This window comes from Carex rostrata, chromosome 10, assembly GCF_964058835.1.
Source record: "Carex rostrata chromosome 10, lpCarRost1.2, whole genome shotgun sequence".
Classification (NCBI taxonomy): Eukaryota; Viridiplantae; Streptophyta; class Magnoliopsida; order Poales; family Cyperaceae; genus Carex; species Carex rostrata.
The window spans coordinates 5,365,299-5,385,459 of record NC_135927.1 but is presented as its reverse complement, the minus strand read 5'-3'; the positions used below and the strand labels follow the sequence as shown (position 1 = coordinate 5,385,459).

Genomic DNA, 20,161 nt, shown 5'->3' with positions numbered 1-20,161 from the left:
CGAGGAGCTGGACGAAGGCAGCTTCTTGTCTCTTCTCTTCTCTTATAAATTTAGTGGCCCATTTTGTTTAAAAATACCAAAAAAAAAAAAAATTATTAAAAATAACCAGTTTTTTTGAAGAATTTAAAAATGCCCAAACCACCAATATTTCTGGCAGTCCGAAATTTTTATTTTGAACCGCCAAATTTCCTGGTGGTCCGAGATTTTTTTTTTTTTTTTTACCGAACCGCCAATATTTTTGGCGGTCCAAGATTTTTTTTTTTTTTTTAAGCTGCACTTAGGCGGTGGCGGCATGTAGGCAGGACCCTGCAAGGATACTAATAAAATTTAACTAACTTAATTTACGGAAGGAGAAAATTTTGAAAGACTTTACATAAAATAAAAAATGACATACCGGGGGAAGAACTGGACGTCCATGCTTGTCACAGAAGGCGTGCCAGCCGGTCATGGTCAGTACCCAACGATGGTAGTCCCACCCTGTTAGCTATGTTATGTTTTATTATATTTTATTATGTCTTTTTATGTTATGTTTTATTATATTTATAGTTTTAGTTTAGTTTAGCTATTTATAGTGTAGTTTCGTTATGTTTTATTGTGTTTTGGGTTTAGTTTTATATTTTTCGTTTTAGTGTAGTTTAGTTTCGTTATTTTTTATTATGCTTTGGGTTGAGCTACGTTATAAATTAAGAACACAATAAAATAAAAAACAACAATACAACAAGTTTTAAAAATAACAAATAAAGAACACAATAAAAGAGGTAACAATAATACGACAAGCTTTGACAATAATATTTGGATATGTTTTATTATGTTTACGAGAGGTACAAATAAAGTTCACAGAAACTTCTCACTTAACAATTCAAACTAATTTAAATTTCAAACAAACGGATCAACATAATCTCCGAATACAACATGAACTAAATTCATAACGAACTGACCAACATACTATTTCTTACAATGAGCCTTGAATTCATCTATCTGCACACATTTCGGACAGACCTCAAAATGAAAATTGTTCACAAAATAAAGTTCATCTAATTAAATATTCAGCAATTTGGACTCAGATGTGCAAATTTTCACGATTTTTTGAGGTGTTTTGCTATGTTAACCAGATGTGCAAATTTGGACTCAGAATGAAATATTCAGCAATTCGGACAATTTTTGAGAGCCGATATCTCACGACCTATTCGGAGATTTTGTATGAAACTTCACAGTCCTGTTCTACCATATCCAGACTGCATGTCGGTAAATTTTCACAATTTTTGGAGGTGTTTTGCTATGTTAACCAGATGTGCAAATTTGGACTCATAATGAAATATTCAGCAATTCGGAAAATTTTTGAGAGTCGATATCTCACGACCTGTTGGGAGATTTTGTATGAAACTTCACAGTCATGTTCTACCATGTCCAGACTGCATGTCGGTCAATTTTCAAGATTTTTGAAGGTGGTTTGCTATGTTAATCAGAGGTGCAAAGTTGAGGTGCCTAAAAAAATTTGCAGTGCAGCTTTAAAAAAAAAAAAAAAATCTCGGACTGCCAGAAATATTGGCGGTTCGGTAAAAAAAATATATATATATATATATATATATCTTGGACCGCCAGGAAATTTAGCGGTTCGAAATAAAAATTCCGGACCGCCAATGGCATTTTTAAAATTCTTCAAAAAAACTGGTTATTTTTAATAATTTATTTATTTTTTGGGTATTTTTAAAAAAATCGGATTTAGTGGTGTTGTTTGAAAATTTAAATAGACAGCATTTGAAAGCAGCTTCACTAATTTTTCCATCGTCAGGAATAAATTTATTGACTCTATTGATCAAATGTCCTGGGACAGTATTTGATATCGCTCATCACAATTCACAAAATTGAAATTTACTTTAGTTAAATAAAAGGATTTTAATACATTCATTGAATGCTTGAAACACAATATATCCAAATAATTTATAGTAAAACTACTGCCGAATCATCTATAATTACTGCATTAAATTATTCATACAAGGCCAGAATAAAATGGATACAATATGTAAAAGGTACTTAATTATGTTGCTATTGGTTTCCAAAATATATATCCATCATTATTTGACACATCGCTAGCAGGTGCACCCATTACCACAACATCTCTCATTGCAGCATCTCTTGTTGGCTCCATAGATACGTCCAGTAGATGGGCGAGATCCTCCAGTAGGTGGGTCTGAATTTGTGCAAAAGTAGAGAACATAAGAATATGGAGTCATATTAAACATCTTGGTTGATGTTTTCATGTACAAAGGAATAAAGCAACGGTTATATATACTTTACTCTTGAGATTATCAAAGTCGGTTTTTCTCTTAACTCATCGCAAAAGATAAATGTTAATTCAAATAAATGTTTGTATATGAAACTATTGTGATTAAGATAAATGTTAATTCAAATAAAATGAAAAGGTACTAATTTTGTAATAATAATAATAAATAAATAAATAAATTATTGTTTCCTGTTACTTGTTTTATCCTTTCTTAAAAACGATAGATTATTAATCTAATTTTTTACTTTTTTTAAGTAAGAATACACTATTATAATCTATAATATGGTTGTACATTATTATCAAGTCACTCAGAACGAGAGAGCATTTACCTCGAGGAGTGCGATTGGGAACACTACTTGAATTAAAGGCCGAGTAGGAGATTCCAGCAGAAGCAGGTTGCATGACCATAGCGCTGAATAGCAAATAGAGAATCACTAATACACTCCTCATTTTGCTCCCCAGTTGTAGTGTCGCTTGATTTCTTTCATGTTCATCATTTTATAGCAAAAATTATAACAAGACTCGTGCAAATCAACTCTCAAGTCAACTACCTCCCTGCCTCTGCTTTCCCAAGTCTGTATTTATTTGTCTCGGTACACAATAATACTCTAACTTGATTAACTTTTCCTACACGAAAGGAATACTTACAAAATTCCGGTTAAAGTAGAACACAAATGTCTAACTCTTACTTGAACTGTCAAAGAGGGCCCATACCAAAGGCAGGTCGTACGGCCCATATTGATTATGGCCCACCAAACCGTTCCCGTTAGCATCTTAACCAACCACTAACCAGTGGGACCATAACGCCATCCAATGGGCATATTTCTTCTTCTGATTCGTGCCTTTGTATTGTATGGTGTTATCAGGTGGTGATTTTGGAGTCCACATTCTCTGTAGTAACAGAATATTTTAGTATAGATCCAAACCGTACAAACTCCTCAATATTTGTGCCAAAGCAAATTTTTTTTGAAAAAAGGCAGAATTGCCCATCCATTAATAGAAAAGAAAGTCTTACAAGAAGAACTGACATAAAGACGTGCGACAGGAGCACGTGCAAACTATCCTCAGGCAATTCACAAATGTACCCAACAAACAAAAATAACTAAAAGGCTCTAACAAGTGAGCCAATCAATAGAATGTCATGGAAAACCCTCCATATTTATGACAAGCAAGCAAATAAAAGAACTACTAAGCAATTGTGGCATGTGCAAGTGATCCCGAATTTTTTATTAATATCCAAATTTAATATTAAATTTAAAAAAATAACCGGATCAGTAACGTTTTTCGAAATCTACCCTTTCCGGAAAAAAATTTTCCGGAAACAACACAGCCTACAAATGCCCCCCCAATGTATGCCCGTCCCCGTCCCCGTCCCCGTCCCCATCAGCTCCTCTTCAGCGTTTTTTAAGGTAATTTTTTTTCTAATTTAATTTATTTAATTTTAAATGGTTTAAAATAATGTCCAAATAATTTAGGAAATACCGAATGGTCTAGAATAATTTAGAAAATACCAAAATGGTTTAGAATAATTTAGAAAATACCGAAATAGTCTAGAATTATTTAGAAATTACCGAAATGGTGTAGAATAATGTAAAAAATACCAAAATAGTCTAGAATAATTTAGAAAATACCAAAATGGTTTAGAATAATTTAGAAAATACCGAAATAGTCTAGAATTGTTTAGAAATTACCGAAATGGTGTAGAATAATTTAAAAAATACCAAAATGGTGTAGAATAATTTAGAAAAATACCGAAATGGTGTAGAATAATTTAGAAAAATAACAAAATAGTGTAGAATAATTTAGAAAATACCAAAATAGTGTAGAATAATTTAGAAAATACCGAAATAGTCTATAATTGTTTAGAAATTACCGAAATGGTGTAGAATAATTTAAAAAATACCAAAATAGTCTAGAATAATTTAGAAAATACCAAATGGTGTAGAAAATTACCTTAGTAATATAGAAAATTGTTCGATTAATTTAAATTTTTTTTAGGAATCTCTTTTCCTTTTGGGTCCCTTTCGGAGCTCTGATTGTCTGATCGATCGGATCTGCGATTCAGGTTTTTACATTTGTATTTTTTTAATTTTAATTTAAAATATAATTAATGAGTTCATTTTAATGGTTTAGAATATTGTCTGATTAATTTAGAAAATACCAAAATGATGTACAATAATTTAGAAAAATACCAAAATAGTGTAGAATAATTTAGAAAATTTCTAAATGGTGTAGAATAATTTAGAAAATACCAAATGGTGTAGAATAATTTAGAAAATACCGAAATAGTCTAGAATTGGTTAGTAATTACCGAAATGGTGTAGAATAATTTAAAAAATACCAAAATAGTTTAGAATAATTTAGAAAATACCAAATGGTGTAGAAAATTATCTTAGTAATATAGAAAATTGCTCGATTAATTTAAAATTTTTTTAAGAATCTCTTTTCCTTTCGGGTCCCTTTCGGAGCTCTGATTGTCTGATCAATCGGATCTGCGATTCAGGTTTTTATATTTGAATTTTTTTAATTTTAATTTAAAATATAATTAATTAGTTCATTTTAATAGTTAAGAATATTGTCCGATTAATTTAGAAAATACCAAAATGATGTACAATAATTTAGAAAAATACCAAAATAGTGTAGAATAATTTAGAAAATAACAAAATGATGTAGAATAATTTGAAAAAATTTAAGGTGATTTACAATATTGTTCGAATTTTGTAGTATGACAGACCCAGTACTTAAGCATAGATTTAGCCCCCTGTTGTGGATAGTTCACGGTAATCACAGGATATCTGAGGCGTCTAAGGAGGTAAAAATTTACTTATTTCATTTTTTATAACTCTGTAAGTAATCAAATAAATATTGTAATTAATTTTTTCCTTATTTTAGAGTAAAGAGATTTTAACCGTGAGACATTATCGGCACAAATGCGAGTATAATGAGAGGTACGCACCATTTTTAATTCGAATGGGCTTATATCAGCTCGCGACATTGCCCGATATCACCCTCGATGCGGCCCTCATTCATGGACTTGTCAAGCGGTGGCGTCCGGAGACGCACACTTTTCATCTTCCATTCAGAGAGATGACAGGTATGAACCTGTCGCTAACCTCTCTCTTACGGCCCACGTGCTTGTAGAGATTTTCGGCAACATGTTGGGAGCAATACCGATGCACACATTGATCGGTAGACTCATCCCATCCGAGATTTGGATCCTGAAACATGGCTTTAATTCCCAAATGTCTATCCGATATGACACAAAAAAATCGATTATCTCCAATTACTTCCAACCTTAACCATCTCATAAAAAAACCCCAGTTGTCAGCGCTTTCTTTCTCCACAATTCCAAAAGCCACTGGAAGCAATTGGTTTTCAGCATCGTACATACATGCCATTAGCAGCCTACCTTGGTACTGTCCCGACATGAAACATGCATCGATACTAATCACTGGTCTGAGGAACGGTATCGCTGCAATACACGCTCCAAATGTCCATGCCGCTCTGTGGAAGTGCCTATCAGTTTCTTTCTCAATCGGTTTCGAGATCACACAATACTTAGTTCCTGGATTGTTTCTCTTGATGGCTTCCAATAGTGGAATAAGCAAGTTGTACGAGTTCTCCCAACTCCCAAATAGATTTGCAATAGCAAGCTCACGGCCTCTCCATAATTTGTTGTACTTGGGGGTTACCTTATCATATTTCATCATGACGATATCTCGAATATGATTTATAGAAGAGCACACGTCCCTTCTAATGGTCTTATCAATCGCAAGGGCAACCATCTCTGCTGTAAGCTGACAATGATCAGTACGTGTTGCCGATACTGTGCACGTATGGGGAAGTGCTTGTTTGGTAATAATCCAAGATTCTGAAAGACCGTTCTGCTTTGCGGACACCTTAAATTTACAAAAAGCATCTCTGCACCCCACCTTGTAACGTCTAGGTTCGCTCCTAATAACCCTGCACTCACAATTATTTTCAAGATGAAACTCATTGATTGCTATCTTTAGAGCCGTTTTCGACTCATAAAATACACCTTTAGCCAATGGATTATCGAATGTTTTTTTTGAGCTGCCGAAAAAATCGACATCCGTAGGCCGAAAACCGGATATGTCATTGAAACTGTCAACCGGATGTGTCATATTTTCCCAACCAGTAATCGGGTACTGTGATTGACGGGACTGTGGTTGTGACTGGTTGGGCTGTCCGATATCATCATCGGAACCCGACGACTCACCGGAGAGCATCTCATCTACACTCGCCAAACTATCAGAATCAATTGCATCCACAGGTACATACGAATAATCGCGTACTTGTCTGCGGACCGCACTGGAATTGGGTCGGGATCTCATTGGTATATCCACAGAGTACCGACCGGTACTAGGTCGGGATCTAACTGGTATTGGGTCTTGATCCACATGATTCTGACTGCTACTGGGTCGGGATATAACTGGTTGATCCACAGAGTTGCTACCGATACTGGGTCCGGGTCTCATTCTTACATCCATAGAGTACCGACCGGTGCTAGGTTGGGATCTAACTGGTATTGGGTCGGGTTCCACAGGATTCCGACTGGTACTGGGTCGGGATCGAGGTTCAGGAATCTGACTGGTACAGTTCGGTTCCAATTCTACATATAACTCCATAATCTGGAACCTTTGTGAAAAAGACGACACAATTCCTAAAATCATTTCGAATGATTGTTGGTCCATTACCGGTACTAATTGATAGTCACGTTGTCCATCGGTGGACATATTAAACCTGGCTTGAATTTCCAGATTTGCTTGACTAGCATTGTACCCAACAAATTTATAAATCTCATTCTGAAGATAATCAAAATTGTGGTTCACGGTTAGCGGTAATGAGTATTTAGCTCGGGTACTGTAATAGACCCCGTCATCATTATATTGGATTTCCCCTCCAATATAAATTTTCGCACAAATAGTTGTCATTTTTAGTTTCGATTGGTCTGGCAATTTCAAAAATAACAACATATAAGTAATTAAAAATTGTGTTGCCATTGGTAAAAATATTCTAGACAATTTTCAATAATTATTCTACACTATTTTGGAATTTCATAAATTAATAGGGCAACATTCTAAACTATATTGGAATTTTTTAAATTATTATAAACCATTTTGGAAGGTTGTAAACAATTCTAAATTTTCTGGACAATATTATAAAAAATAAAAAAATATTTTGGAATGAAGTAATTAATTATAAATTAAATTAAATTAAAAATAACATAAAGAAAATAAAATTACCTCAATCGAAAACCAGTCGATCTGACTGTCAGACCTCCGTAAGGAATCCGAAAAGCAAAAAGTTCCTAAAACAATTCTAAATCATTTCAGAATTAATCAAAATTATTTCAGAATTAATAAAATTATTTTAGAATTAATAAAACTTTTAAAATTATTCTGCACCATTTTTTATTTTTTTCAATTAATATGACAATATTCAAAATTTAAATAATTTCAAATTAAATAGTTACATATTTAAATAATTACAAATTAAATACTTCTAAATTTAAATTATAAATAAAATAAATTTAAATTACGAATAAATTAAATTTAAATTATAAATAAATGAAATTTAAATTATAAATTAATTAAATTTAAAATATACATAAATTAAATTATAAATTATAAATTAATTCAATTTAAATTATAAATTAATTAAATTTAAATTATAAATAAATTAAAACTTACTGTGAGAGAGCGGGTGCTGTGAAAGCGACGACACTCTGCGGATTTATAAACTAATTCAATGCATTTCCGGAAATTCCGTCTATTTCCGGAAAAAAAATTTCCGGATTCGGAAACCGGAAAAAAAATTTCCGGAAACAGATACCATTTCCGGAAAAAAATTTTCCGGATTTAGCCGGTTTCTGGAAAAAAAATTTCCGGAAAGGATAGATTTCGAAAAAGGGTGCTGATGCGGGTATTTTTTGAAATTTAATATTAAATTTGGATATTAATAAAAAATTCGGCAAGTGATCTCTCATGAAACAATCAATGCACAAGTGCTAGTTAGTAATCAACAGCGACACCATTGGAGTGGTGTCAGCAATGGGCCGGTACAGGGAACTCAGCGGCAAAGGGGATAGGCTTTGAAGTGGCACCATGTCCAAATCCTCAGGAGTCCAAATAGCAATCTGCACCTTTCTCCTTTTAGCCCCTGACCAATATTCCAATAAAGAGCAAATTAGTACAATTAGTTGTCTAATAGATGGCACACTTTTGTTATCAAAACAAATAGAGTTTCAAACGCACCATATAGTCCAACAAACAGCACTAACAACCATGATCATGGCTTCCCTATGAGGGAGAGGTAAAGACAGGGCCAATTGTTGAATATCATCCAAAGAAGTCCAATTATAGTAGTATTGTTCGAATTGACCCATCCAAAACCAGATTTGAGATAAGTAAGGACATGTAAAGAAAAGGTGTAGGGAGGATTCGTCCTCGGTATGACAAAAGTGACATAGGGTATCACCTTGCCATTTCTTTTTACGCAATACAAGTTTAGCAAGAATTTTGTTTCGAAACAATAACCACATAAATATTTGTGCCAAAGCAAATCGGACTGTCCATATCTAAACTAAAACTTTGTGTTACCTCAGATGATATATATTTGATAATTGCGTACTATTCACCATTTGTTCGGAAATGCAAAATAAAACGAGAGGAGATTTGTAATTACAACATTTTATATATATTGACACATTTTGACAACATATTCAAGTCTGAATTGAATTGACTTCATTTGTGCCGGTACAGAATTCCGGTCAAGGTACAATGCAAATGTCTCTCTTACTTGGGTTGATGTCACCGTTCAACTAGTGTGGGAAAAATGGCACAGCAGAGCCGGCTCCATCACGGAATAGCACGGCACGTGTTACTGTTTCGTGCCATGACTCGCTTGTCGCGTACCGTGACCACCCCCTGATATTTTGGTCACGGCACAGTACAGCATGTAATCATGCGAGTCACGTATAATTAGAACCATTAGGTCTTAATCAAATGGTGAATCTTGAAAAAACTAATTTAAATTATGAATAAATAGTTAAACGTGAGAAACGTGACCAGTTACGTTTGGACACGGCACGTGAATAGTCACGGCGTGACTTGCATGCCGTGATCACCCCTTGACATTTTGGTCACGACATAGCACAAGTCACTATTCACTTGGTCACAGCACGGCACGGCACGAGTCACTGTTCACTTGGTCACGGCACGGCACGTTTTTTCCACTCTACGTTCAACTTGCTGTGAAGTATTTTTAGTTGGTTTATTGGGAATTCATATCATCTAAAGTAACTCAAAGTTTGAGTTTATATCTAGACCGTCCGATTTGCTATTGGCACGCATATTAAAGTAATCATGTGCATTCTATCTTGAACAAAATTGATCCGGATTTTAATCGGACCATCCAAATTCAAACTAAAATAATTGAGTTACCTCAGAGAATACAAACATATTTACAGGACTTACAACCAATGCAATTCGGATCCCCGAAAGTAACTTTGAGTTTGATTTCAGAACATCTGATCAGAGGGACCAATTTCGTTTCGATGGGGCATCAAACTCAATTTCAGAACATCTGATCCCCAAAAGTAACTTTGAGTCTGATCGGTTCCATATCTTTCCGATCCGCTTTAAGATCCATATTCGCTGCTTCAATATGTGTGCACATCAGCTTTAATATGTGTGCAAGTCCAAGTCTCCCCCCTCCCTGTCTCTGCCTTCAAGTCTGAATTGACTTGACTTGATTTGTCCCGATACAGAACAGTAGCTCTAACTTGATAAACTTTTCTTACACAAAAGGAATAATTACAAAATTCCGGTCAAGACAACAAAAATGTCTCTCTTACTGGGATTGCTGTCACCGTCCAACTTGCTGTGAGATATGTTTTGTTGGTTTACTGAGAATTCAAATCCTCTAAAGTAACTCAAAGTTTGAGTTTAGATCTCGACCATCAGATCTATTTCAGCAGGAATATTAAGGAGCCACGTACATTTTCTTTGAACATGATTGGTTTGGATTCTGATCGAATTGTGCGGATACAAACTCAAAATTTCAAAATTTGAGGTTCCTCACAGGATCCGGACTTGAGGATCGAGACTTGTTTACATGACCTACCACCGATGCAATTCTGATCCCCAAAAGTAACTTGAGGAGGGTTTAAATGTCTCCATTTTTTGTGTATTCATCGTGCTTTCATTTTTAAGAACTTTAATAACTTAAAATTTAAAATTTAAATGTCAAATTAAAACCATTGAATATGTTCTATCATTTTATCTATGCACGTGTAAAAATTTCTGACATTTTAACTTTATTTTAGTTTTTATCAACAGGCAACAGCTTGTAAAAATGTACTTCAAATGATTGAATCACATAGAAACAAAATTGAAATGTGATATTTATTTTATGAGTACATAGAGGAAATAATATAGATCACATCTAACATTTTATTTTGACATTTATGATTTAAATTTTGATTTATTAACGTTTTTAAAAATGAAGGCATTATGGAGACACAAGAAATGGAGGTATTTGAACTCTCCTCAAGTAACTTTGTGTTTGATTAATTTTGGAACGTCTGATCAGAATCTGCACGGATATGAAAGAGATTTTGTAAATTCTATCTTGAATTAGATTGATCTGAATTCTGATCAGACGGTCCGGATTAAACTCATATTGCTACTTGATATGAATAAATAGTGCAAAAGTTTTAAATATTTGTCCAGCAAACAAATTTGAGACGAAGACGCCTAACATTGAACAGTCTCATGGGCTTTTAGTTTGCAGAAAGTCTCATGCTCTCATGGGCCTTTTTTCTGAGACAATACTCTTTTTCACTGGGCCTGAGGAATTAATTCCTTTTATGAACCATCAGGATTTCAATTTATGTAAAGCACTGTTAATTATAGGCCCTGTCAGGCCCAGTAGAAAAGAGTAATACGTAATATAGTTTCTCACTGGGCCTTGTTCAATTGTAGTTTTCTTTTTTAATGAGACAATCATAGTTTCTTACCTGTGTTAGTTACACAGTTCAATTTATATATATGCCCTCACAAAACCTACCTACTTATCCCTTCAAAATTCATATATAATACTTATCCTTTAAAAATACAAATTTATCATATTTTACAAAATGTATCTTATCCCTTAATTGAAAAGTTCAGAAATATTACTTATCTTTTCTAAAACCATTGGTATACTGGAAGACTATCCCCTCAGGTAAGGGTGGCAAAAAAAAATCGTAGCTCATGGTTTAATCATGACCTACACCTGACTCGTTCTCTAAGAGCTTGCTCGAAACTAGATCGAGCTGTTAACGAGTCGGCTCGCATACTAATTCCGTTCAGAATTAACAAGTTCAAGCTAGGATCTAGCTTGTTCGTCAGCTCTCGAGCTAGCTCGGTAAAGCATTATTTTTGTGAATTTGTATGAATTTGTGTGCATTTTATATTGTCCAGCTCAGTTCAAAAAGTTTGTAGAACTTATTTTCTTCTTAAAACATGATACAACCAAATCCAATGAGTCAGCTCGTCAACTTGCAAACTAATTCGGTCCAGCTCGTAACGATTTTAAGATGAAATTTTAACTCGAACCTCTAAAGTCAGCTCGCTCATGACTCAAATAAGCTAGCTCATAACAAGCCAACTCATTGGCACCCCTGACCTCAGGTACCGTATCTATTTAAGAAAATACCAGCCGATCGAGTGATTGTTTTCATACCTGCCTTGAATGCATGGGTACAAAAAATTTGGATCTCACTCTCCTAGATCAGGTACCTGACTGGATCTGGCTTTTGGTATACCAGCCGGTAACCTGAATGTGGTTGGCATTGAAACCTAATTTGTTGTTTGTTGGTTATATACATTATTTCTAATTAATGCCTCATGATGAGTCATGAGTCAAGCCTTGTCTTAAGTTGTGGAGTCTTGTCACCATTCAAGTTGGCAAAACATCGTTTCATGGTCCTAAGAGCTATGATTATTTCTAATTCTATTTGTTTTTTGTATGGTCTAGAGATTAATTAATTTATTCATTCTTATGTTCTCCCTTTAAGCCATATTTCATTCATGTTATAATTCCCAACTTTTGCAGCATTTTTTTGCAATAAATATATCACATGAGCGGATCCAGAAATTTGATCAGAATTAGACTAAAAATAACTTGGGACTGGAAAGAAATATCAGGTTATAATAAAGATAGGTAAATTTGTTCACTGTAGGCAATGGCTCAAAAAAGTATGGGTTTTTTTTTTTTTTTTCAAAATCATTAGCATATTTTCTTAAAAATGATTTATTTGTAAGTTTCTTATTTTTAATTATGTTTAAAAATAATGGAACCCCCCGCCCCCCCCCCCCCCCCCCCCCCTCCCAACCAAATTATGCAATTCATCATACTACTATACCTATAATGGATATTAATTTGCTGGTGTGTTCAAATTTTAATAACTTAATATCCTAATTAAGGAGGTGCTCATCTGTTGTGATGGACGGAAATTAATTTTCTAATGAAGTTTTGAACCGTTGGATCTTCTACAAAGGAGCTTGTTGGAATGACTCAAGGGCAGCACGAATCTTTCAGCACTCTCATCCGTTGGATGAGTATTTGAGCGCTGTAGACGATCCCAATCTCGTTTTGGTTTTGCCGTCTTGGAGCGCAGCGCGTTCAAAAATTCTTCCCCCACGTTAGTTGACTGTACCAATCTCTAAATCCACACAAAAAGTTCACAATATATTACAAACTTATCGGTAATATTATATGCAGGCATCCAGCCCAACACCGACAAGCAAAACCCAATTAGTTTTTTCAACGTCACTGGGAGTGAATATGCGTAAACTATTTGCGGTACGTTTAAGGTTGACCACTTCAAAAGCGCCTTAAAAGAAGTATAAATTCTAAACATTTCTTTAATCCAAAGGCCTCCGGACAAAGTTTATTCTAAATCGGTCCAGAATCGTCCGATTTGCGTTAATATTCGTTCAAAAGATTAAAACCTTCACAAGTTCAAAAGTTCTCGTAATTGTGAGCCGTTGGAATGAAAATTGACGTAGATGAAACTGCTATAGCGTACTTTGTCGTCACCCCATTGCACCAAACCTTAAATAATGAAACGGTCCTGATCCACTTAACTCAATTTTATGTTTGAATATTCACCGTCCGATTATAACCGGGCCAATCCGGCACGAGGTGGAATGCACTGGTTTCCTTTAATATTCGTGCCAAACAAAGATTGACGATCCAGATTCAAATACAAAGATTGGGTTACTTTATGGAATTTGAATTCCAGTATTTAACTGCAGGCCTGAGGCCAGCACTATTTTTTTTGTTTTTGAGCCTGCAGCTTTGCTATAAGACTCCAATATAAAAGCCAGGTGGACAAGAGAGAGAAATAATAGATCTCTCTCTCTCTCTCTCTCTCTCTTTCTCTCTTTCTACAAATTCAAAAGAAAAGAGGGGAAATGGCGAGGCCAGTGCGTACGTCACACACTGCCACGGCGAATCTGCTGCGGTGGTCGGAGGAGTCACGGCAACCTCCCGATCTCCCTCGCACCCCCTCTGCCACCTCATCCGCTCGCCAGGGTTTCAAGGTCAACCACCCTTTCTTCTCTCTCTCTCTCTCTCTTTGATTCAAGCTACATTTGCTTGTTTTTGGAAAATCAGTACATTTTGGTATAAATGCTGGTAGAAGTACAATTTGAGCGAAGTTCTAGATGGTTAATTTGGAAGAAGGCCACTTAATTTATCAGTTTTTGCATTGATTATTTCTTAGTTTTTTTTTTTTTTTTGAGATTACTAGTGTACATTTGCTGGTACTTGGGTAATATTTGCATATTTACTGATTACTTTCTCAATTTGCAAAAGTACCAGCTAGAATGCTGGTAGTAGTTAATATTTGTAAGAAGCCCCTTTAATTTATCAGTTGTTACATTGATTAGTTCTTAGTTTTTAGCTTATTAGTTGATTGAGGTAAAATTTATATAATTTTTTGTAGTATTTCCTGTTTAATTTCGCCATTTTTATTGTTCCAATTAGAAAAGATGTGATCTTTTTTCCGGTTTCTCTCAATAATCAAACCTCAATTTTACCTTATGACTTGCATATAGAAGTGTTACTGTCTAATTACCAAATATAAATTAAGTAGAAATAGATTAAGACTTTTTTGGTATTATAATTAAATCCTTAAATCACCTCGGTGAAATATTACAAAACACACAATTCTTTCTTACAATGATTTTGACTTCTTATTTGAGATTTTTAGAACCCTAAATTAGTACAATCTTTGTATCACTGCCAAATCTCAGCATGCCCCTTTATGTCTCTATAAAATATCAAAAACAAAAATCCTTATACCACTTTAAAGGGTGCATATAATATATGTAGAGTTCAATGTAAAGTTTCCTTAAAATGTGCTTCTTTTTGTGTATTTATAGCCTGTTGATAAGATCAGCTCAAGCATGTTTGGTGCACCTATGACCAAACAAGAGGTCGACGATCTCCCTCCGAGCCCCTCTGCTGCGGCAGCCTCGCGTGCTGCGACAGCATCACGTCAGGGTTACAAGGTCAACACCCTTTCTTGTTTCTTCTCTCTCGCTCTTTAATTTAAGATACATTTGCTGGTATTTTGGAAAATTTGAACATTTTTCTGAAATTACCAGCTACATTTATCAGTGGTTGCATTGATTATTTCTTATTTCCTATTTTCCACCTTATTAGCTTAATTTAATTTAAGCTACATTTTCTGGTACTTGGAAGGGATGTTTGCATATTTACTAATTACTTTCTCAATTTTGCAAAATTGTCTCGTCATTTGTGGAAAATCATAAATTTTTTTCTAAATTACCTGCTAACATTTACTGGTTTAAATGAAGTTCTGGGTAGTTAATTTTGTAAAAAACCCTTAAGTTATCAGTTATTACATTGATCATTTCTTAGTTTTCAGCTTATTAGTTGATTGAGTTAAAATGTATATATTTTTTGTAGTATTTCCTGTTTTATTTCAACATTTTTATTGTTCCAGTTAGATGCGATCCTTTTCCCCATTTCTCTCAAAAATCAAACCTCAATTTTACCTTATGACTTGAATATAGAAGTGTTACTGTCAGCTTATTTGATTACCAAATTCAAATTCAGTAGAAATAGATTAAGACTTTAAAGAGTATGATAATTAAATAATTAATCCATCTTGGTGGAATCTGAAAAAACACAAATTACCTTATCACAATTCTTTCTTACAATGATTTTGACTTCTTACTTGGGATTTTCAGTAGCCTAAATTAGTACAATCTTATACCACCTTAAAGGGTACATTTAATATATTATGGTATATGTGGAGTTCAATGTAAAGTTTCCTTAAAATGAATACTCTTTTTGTGCGTGTTTATAGCCTGTTGATAATATCAGCTCCATCATGCTTGGTGCACCTATGAGCAAACAAGAAGCTGATGACATAAACAAAAGGTAACATCAATTTGGTAAAAAAAAAAAAATTGAACCTAATTCATGCCCATAGTATGATTTTCTCACATATTTTCTAGGGTTTTTGAGTAATTAGGCCTAGATAATTTTGAATGTTTTGATAACAAGTTTTTCACGTGTCAGGAAATATTATTCCGATTCAAAGCTAAGAGAATTTGCAGGCAGTGGCATTTTTGAGGGCGAAAATGGGAGCAGGGAATCAGAACCACCCTCTGTTGGCTCCAATACGAAGACCTCTGTCAAAATTTCTCAGGTAAAACTTATCAATTACCTCTTCTGGTATAATAAGGTACCAGTTCTCTCAAATCAATTTTAAGGGGGGATTTCAAATGTTACCAAATATGGATCAAAAGTAGAGAAATGAACCACAAACCGGCCAATTAGAAGACTGACATGGTACATATTTTTATCTTTTTATTAAAGGTTAAAATGAGTATTTTATAAATTAAAAATGAGTTTCAATAGAAAAGACAATAAAATAAATATGATATTATGAAGTTTAGAGGGGAAAATATGTAATTTCGATGTTTTTGAGGGGTATACATGAAATTCCCCTAATTTTAAATACTGACAATCAAATAGAATAGAAACTTAATAATTTATTGCTATTTTATTCTTCTGTACCAGCAAACTATGGCTGGTATGAGTCAAATATCATTTGCCACACAGGAAAACCCCTCTTACGTATCCCCCCTATAAAATTCAAAATATCATTTATACCCTTCTAAATTTGAAAAACTCACAAATTTACCCAATTTATTGACTTTTCTATTAAAACTCATTTTAAATTTATATAATACCCATTTTACCCTTTACTTAAAAAAATGTAAAACATGTTTAAAAGAAATATTCGGTCTTCTAATTGATCGATTTTGAATCGGAACTTAAATTTTTGCTATTTTATTCTTTTGTACCAGAAAACTACGGCTGGTACGAGTCAAATATCGTTCGCCACACAAGAAACCCCCTCTCCGAAAAAACCAACTTCTCTTACTGAGGTGGCGAAACAGAGAGAACTAAGTGGGAGTCTAGTGAGAGAAGAGATTCTTTTAAAGACAACAAAAGAGATATCTGAGACAAAAATTAAGGAACTCACTGGAAGTGACATTTTTGGGCCTCCACCTGAGGCACCTGCACGGCCACGTGCTCCACGTAATGAGGATTTGAAGGGCAATGTCGACTTTGCACATCCCAAGCCGAGAACTATTCATACATCTGTCAAAGTTTCAAATGTGAGTGTTTCTTTTCTCTTCATTTTTTGTTTGTTTTATTAATGAGTGAGGCTATGGACTCGTATCTATTTTTTTTCTAAAGTTTAAACAGTTGATCTGAACCGTTAAACATTATCAAATTTTAAATTTTTGAGAATTTTTTTACTACACTTTTAGATAGGTAGAAAATCACTTGATTTGAAAATTCTGGACCATACAAAATCAGTGATTTTCTACCTATCTAAAAACCTAATAAAAAATTCTAAAAAATTTAAAATCCGGTCTCGGACTACATTTTCATATAGATATCATGTTTAATAGTTCGGATTGACTATTTAAACTTTAAAAATAGATATGGATGCATATTAATTGTTCATTAATCATTTTTTTTTTCTTTTTGGACAGCCTGCTGGTGGTGCTAGCAGCATTTCATTCAGCGAAGAACCCGTAACAAAGCCTTATAGAAAGATCAACGAGCAAAAATTCCAAGAATTAACAGGGAATGGTATTTTCAAAGAGGCAATGCCGGGAAAAAGCTCTCCAGAGAGAATTCTAAGTGAGGCGAAGCGGCGTGAAATGAGTGGCAGTAATATCTTCTCTGACGGGACTCAGGCGAAGGGAGCCACATCAAGGGACTACTATGGTGGGTCCCGCCAGCCACCTGGTGGCTCGAGCACCCTTACTTTGCTGTAACTGCTTTGAAAATTACTGTGAACTTGCTTTACTTTTTTTAAAGCAAGAGAAATGGCACTTGTGTATTTTCATTGAAAGAAAGAGAGTGGTGTTTCTTTGAAAGAGGAGTGGGTCCTACCTCAGATCCCTTGTGTTTTTTCTCTTCTATGTTTTTTGCAAGGTTACCAGTAGTTATATGTAATATTGATATATACTCCAATGTATCATGTATGTTATGTTATTTGCACCTTCTACCAGCTTTTGATTGTTTATTGTTACCAGTAGGTATTTTAGATTTAGTCTAGTTGTATTATTGTTTTTGTGCCCCAATCCTGACTCATATCCATCTCTATTTTTAAAGTCTTAATAGTCAGTTCAAACTATTCAACATAATTTTTCATATTAAAATATACTTATATTTAGTTTGGAATCCTTTTACTACGTTTTTAGATAGGTACAAAGTCAATTTTTAATTTACAAAAGAATAGGGACCATCCAAAAACAATGATTTTATATTTATCTAAAAAAGGAAAAGTTTCCAATTGTCCTTATCTGGAGCAGTTTTAAATTTTGAAACTTCGTGAGTAGTTGACATGTCAAGAATCAAGATGGTTTTAGTATTGATTTGAAAGATCAGGAAACTTATTCGGCTGTGGGTTCAATGGAAATTCGAACCACCAAATTTATTACAATCTTTTTATGTGCTGAGTAGAATCAAAATTCACTAATAAAAAAAAATTGGTTCAAAGAATAACCATTTTTTTTTTTCAAAATAAGTAACAAATGAATATTGATTAGAATAGGGTGTTCTTAAACTCACCAATTTATTTGGTGAACTTTACTCCAAAACTTATTGAAATGACTTTAAAAGACAAATCAAAACTATTGAAATTGATATACTTCACAAATGACGCGTTTATGTGTTAAATTTATATTTTTTTCGAATTAATTTAGTATAAAGTCAAACAATAAAAAAGAAGAAGAAAAAGAGATTCATAAGATAACTTTCAATGCGTTCATTATTCATCGTTTTTTTACCAACTATATCAATTCAAAAATTTATAAATACATCACTTAAGAAGTAGATCGATTTCAACATTTTGAATTCTTTATTTAAAGTCAATTTGATAGGAGTAAATAAAAAACTTGATGAGAAAAATTCCTAACCCTTGATTAAAAGTAATGTGATGGTGACATGAATAATGTTAATGTTTTATTTTATTTGTGCGCCTAACCCTCTACACCGTTGCTGTTAACATTATAAGTGACTTATAATTGCATATGATGTTTGCAAGGTGTATAGGTGGCCGAATATCTCCTGTCAAAGAATTGATAGTACTTCATCTTTCACCATCATAGTTTATTATGTTTAGTGTAATTATAATTAAGTAGTCTTTAAACAACAGTTATCATTACTTATTTCCATAGGTCACCGATGACCATCAATTATCGAATTTAATTTAATTTAGATAATAGAAAGATATAACAGGAAAACAACTTTATAAATCAAGCCTAGAATTTAAACCCCCCCCCCCCCCCCCCCCCCCCCCCCGACACACACACACACACACACCCACCCAATATTTAATTTAGATTTTCCATATACCGCATATTTAGTATAGTGACACGAGTTATGTCTGTCTACAAAAAGGTCGCAGCTTATTTAGTACAGTAATATGAGTTCTGTTTGTCAATAAAGAAGTCACAGCTTCAATTCTCGAAAATAACATCTAAAATTTATATTGAAATGTACCATAACTTTTTAATAAAAAAATATATATCGAAGCAACTTTATTAATTAAGCGTAGGTGATATGAAAACCCAAGATGCACATAATCTCTTTTGAATCATTCCAATCCAAGATGCACATAATCTCTTTTTGTGCAAAAGTAAATCTAAACTCAAATTTTGAGTTACCTTAGGTGATATGAAAACCCTCCATTTAATTAAGGTTTAGAGGTTATCATTTCTTTATCGTTGAATACAGATCAGATATCTCTTTCTTTTTATTCAAAATAACGAGACATGATGAAGTCCTGTCACGGTTATGATTTGATTAAAAAATGAGAGGCCATGGTATTATTATTTTTATAAGCTTTAAAATCAGATATCTGGCCGGTCGCGGTTATGATATTTATTAGCTTTAAAATCAAATATTATTATTGAGTGAGGCTATGATATTATGCATAATACAAATTGATTTATATTACAGATCAATATTTTTAATTTTGAAGTTAAAATAATTTATCTGAATATTTTAACATAATTTTCATGTGAAAAATGTACTTCCAAAGTAAATTTAAAATTTATAATATAATTGAGGTAGAAAATAATTATTTTTGAATGGTCTGTAATCTTTAGATTAAGTGATGTTTTACATATTAAAAAAAATATGTAAAAAGGTTTTTACAAAATGTGAAATTTGATCTATAACTATATTTTTATATAAAGAGTATTGTTGAACGGCTCAGATCGATTATTTAAACTTTAT

At 33.5% G+C, this 20,161-nt stretch overlaps 1 protein-coding gene and 1 long non-coding RNA gene across 2 annotated transcripts; one reads left to right on the top strand and one right to left on the bottom strand.

Annotated features, from left to right (window-relative positions):
* Window positions 1–1,872: 1,872 nt before the first annotated feature.
* On the bottom strand, window positions 1,873–10,289 carry LOC144560089 (uncharacterized). The gene is made up of 3 exons (XR_013513317.1): window positions 10,053–10,289; window positions 2,614–2,859; window positions 1,873–2,191 (listed from the first exon to the last, which is right to left on the bottom strand). It is a non-coding gene; the product is annotated as an uncharacterized LOC144560089 (long non-coding RNA).
* Window positions 10,290–13,642: 3,353 nt separating this feature from the next.
* On the top strand, window positions 13,643–17,924 carry LOC144560165 (uncharacterized). The gene is made up of 6 exons (XM_078309347.1): window positions 13,643–13,899; window positions 14,743–14,871; window positions 15,696–15,769; window positions 15,911–16,040; window positions 16,705–17,019; window positions 17,404–17,924. Exons 1-6 carry the CDS (start codon window positions 13,771–13,773, stop codon window positions 17,689–17,691), a joined length of 1,065 nt encoding a protein of 354 aa, XP_078165473.1. The 5' UTR covers window positions 13,643–13,770; the 3' UTR covers window positions 17,692–17,924.
* Window positions 17,925–20,161: the final 2,237 nt, after the last annotated feature.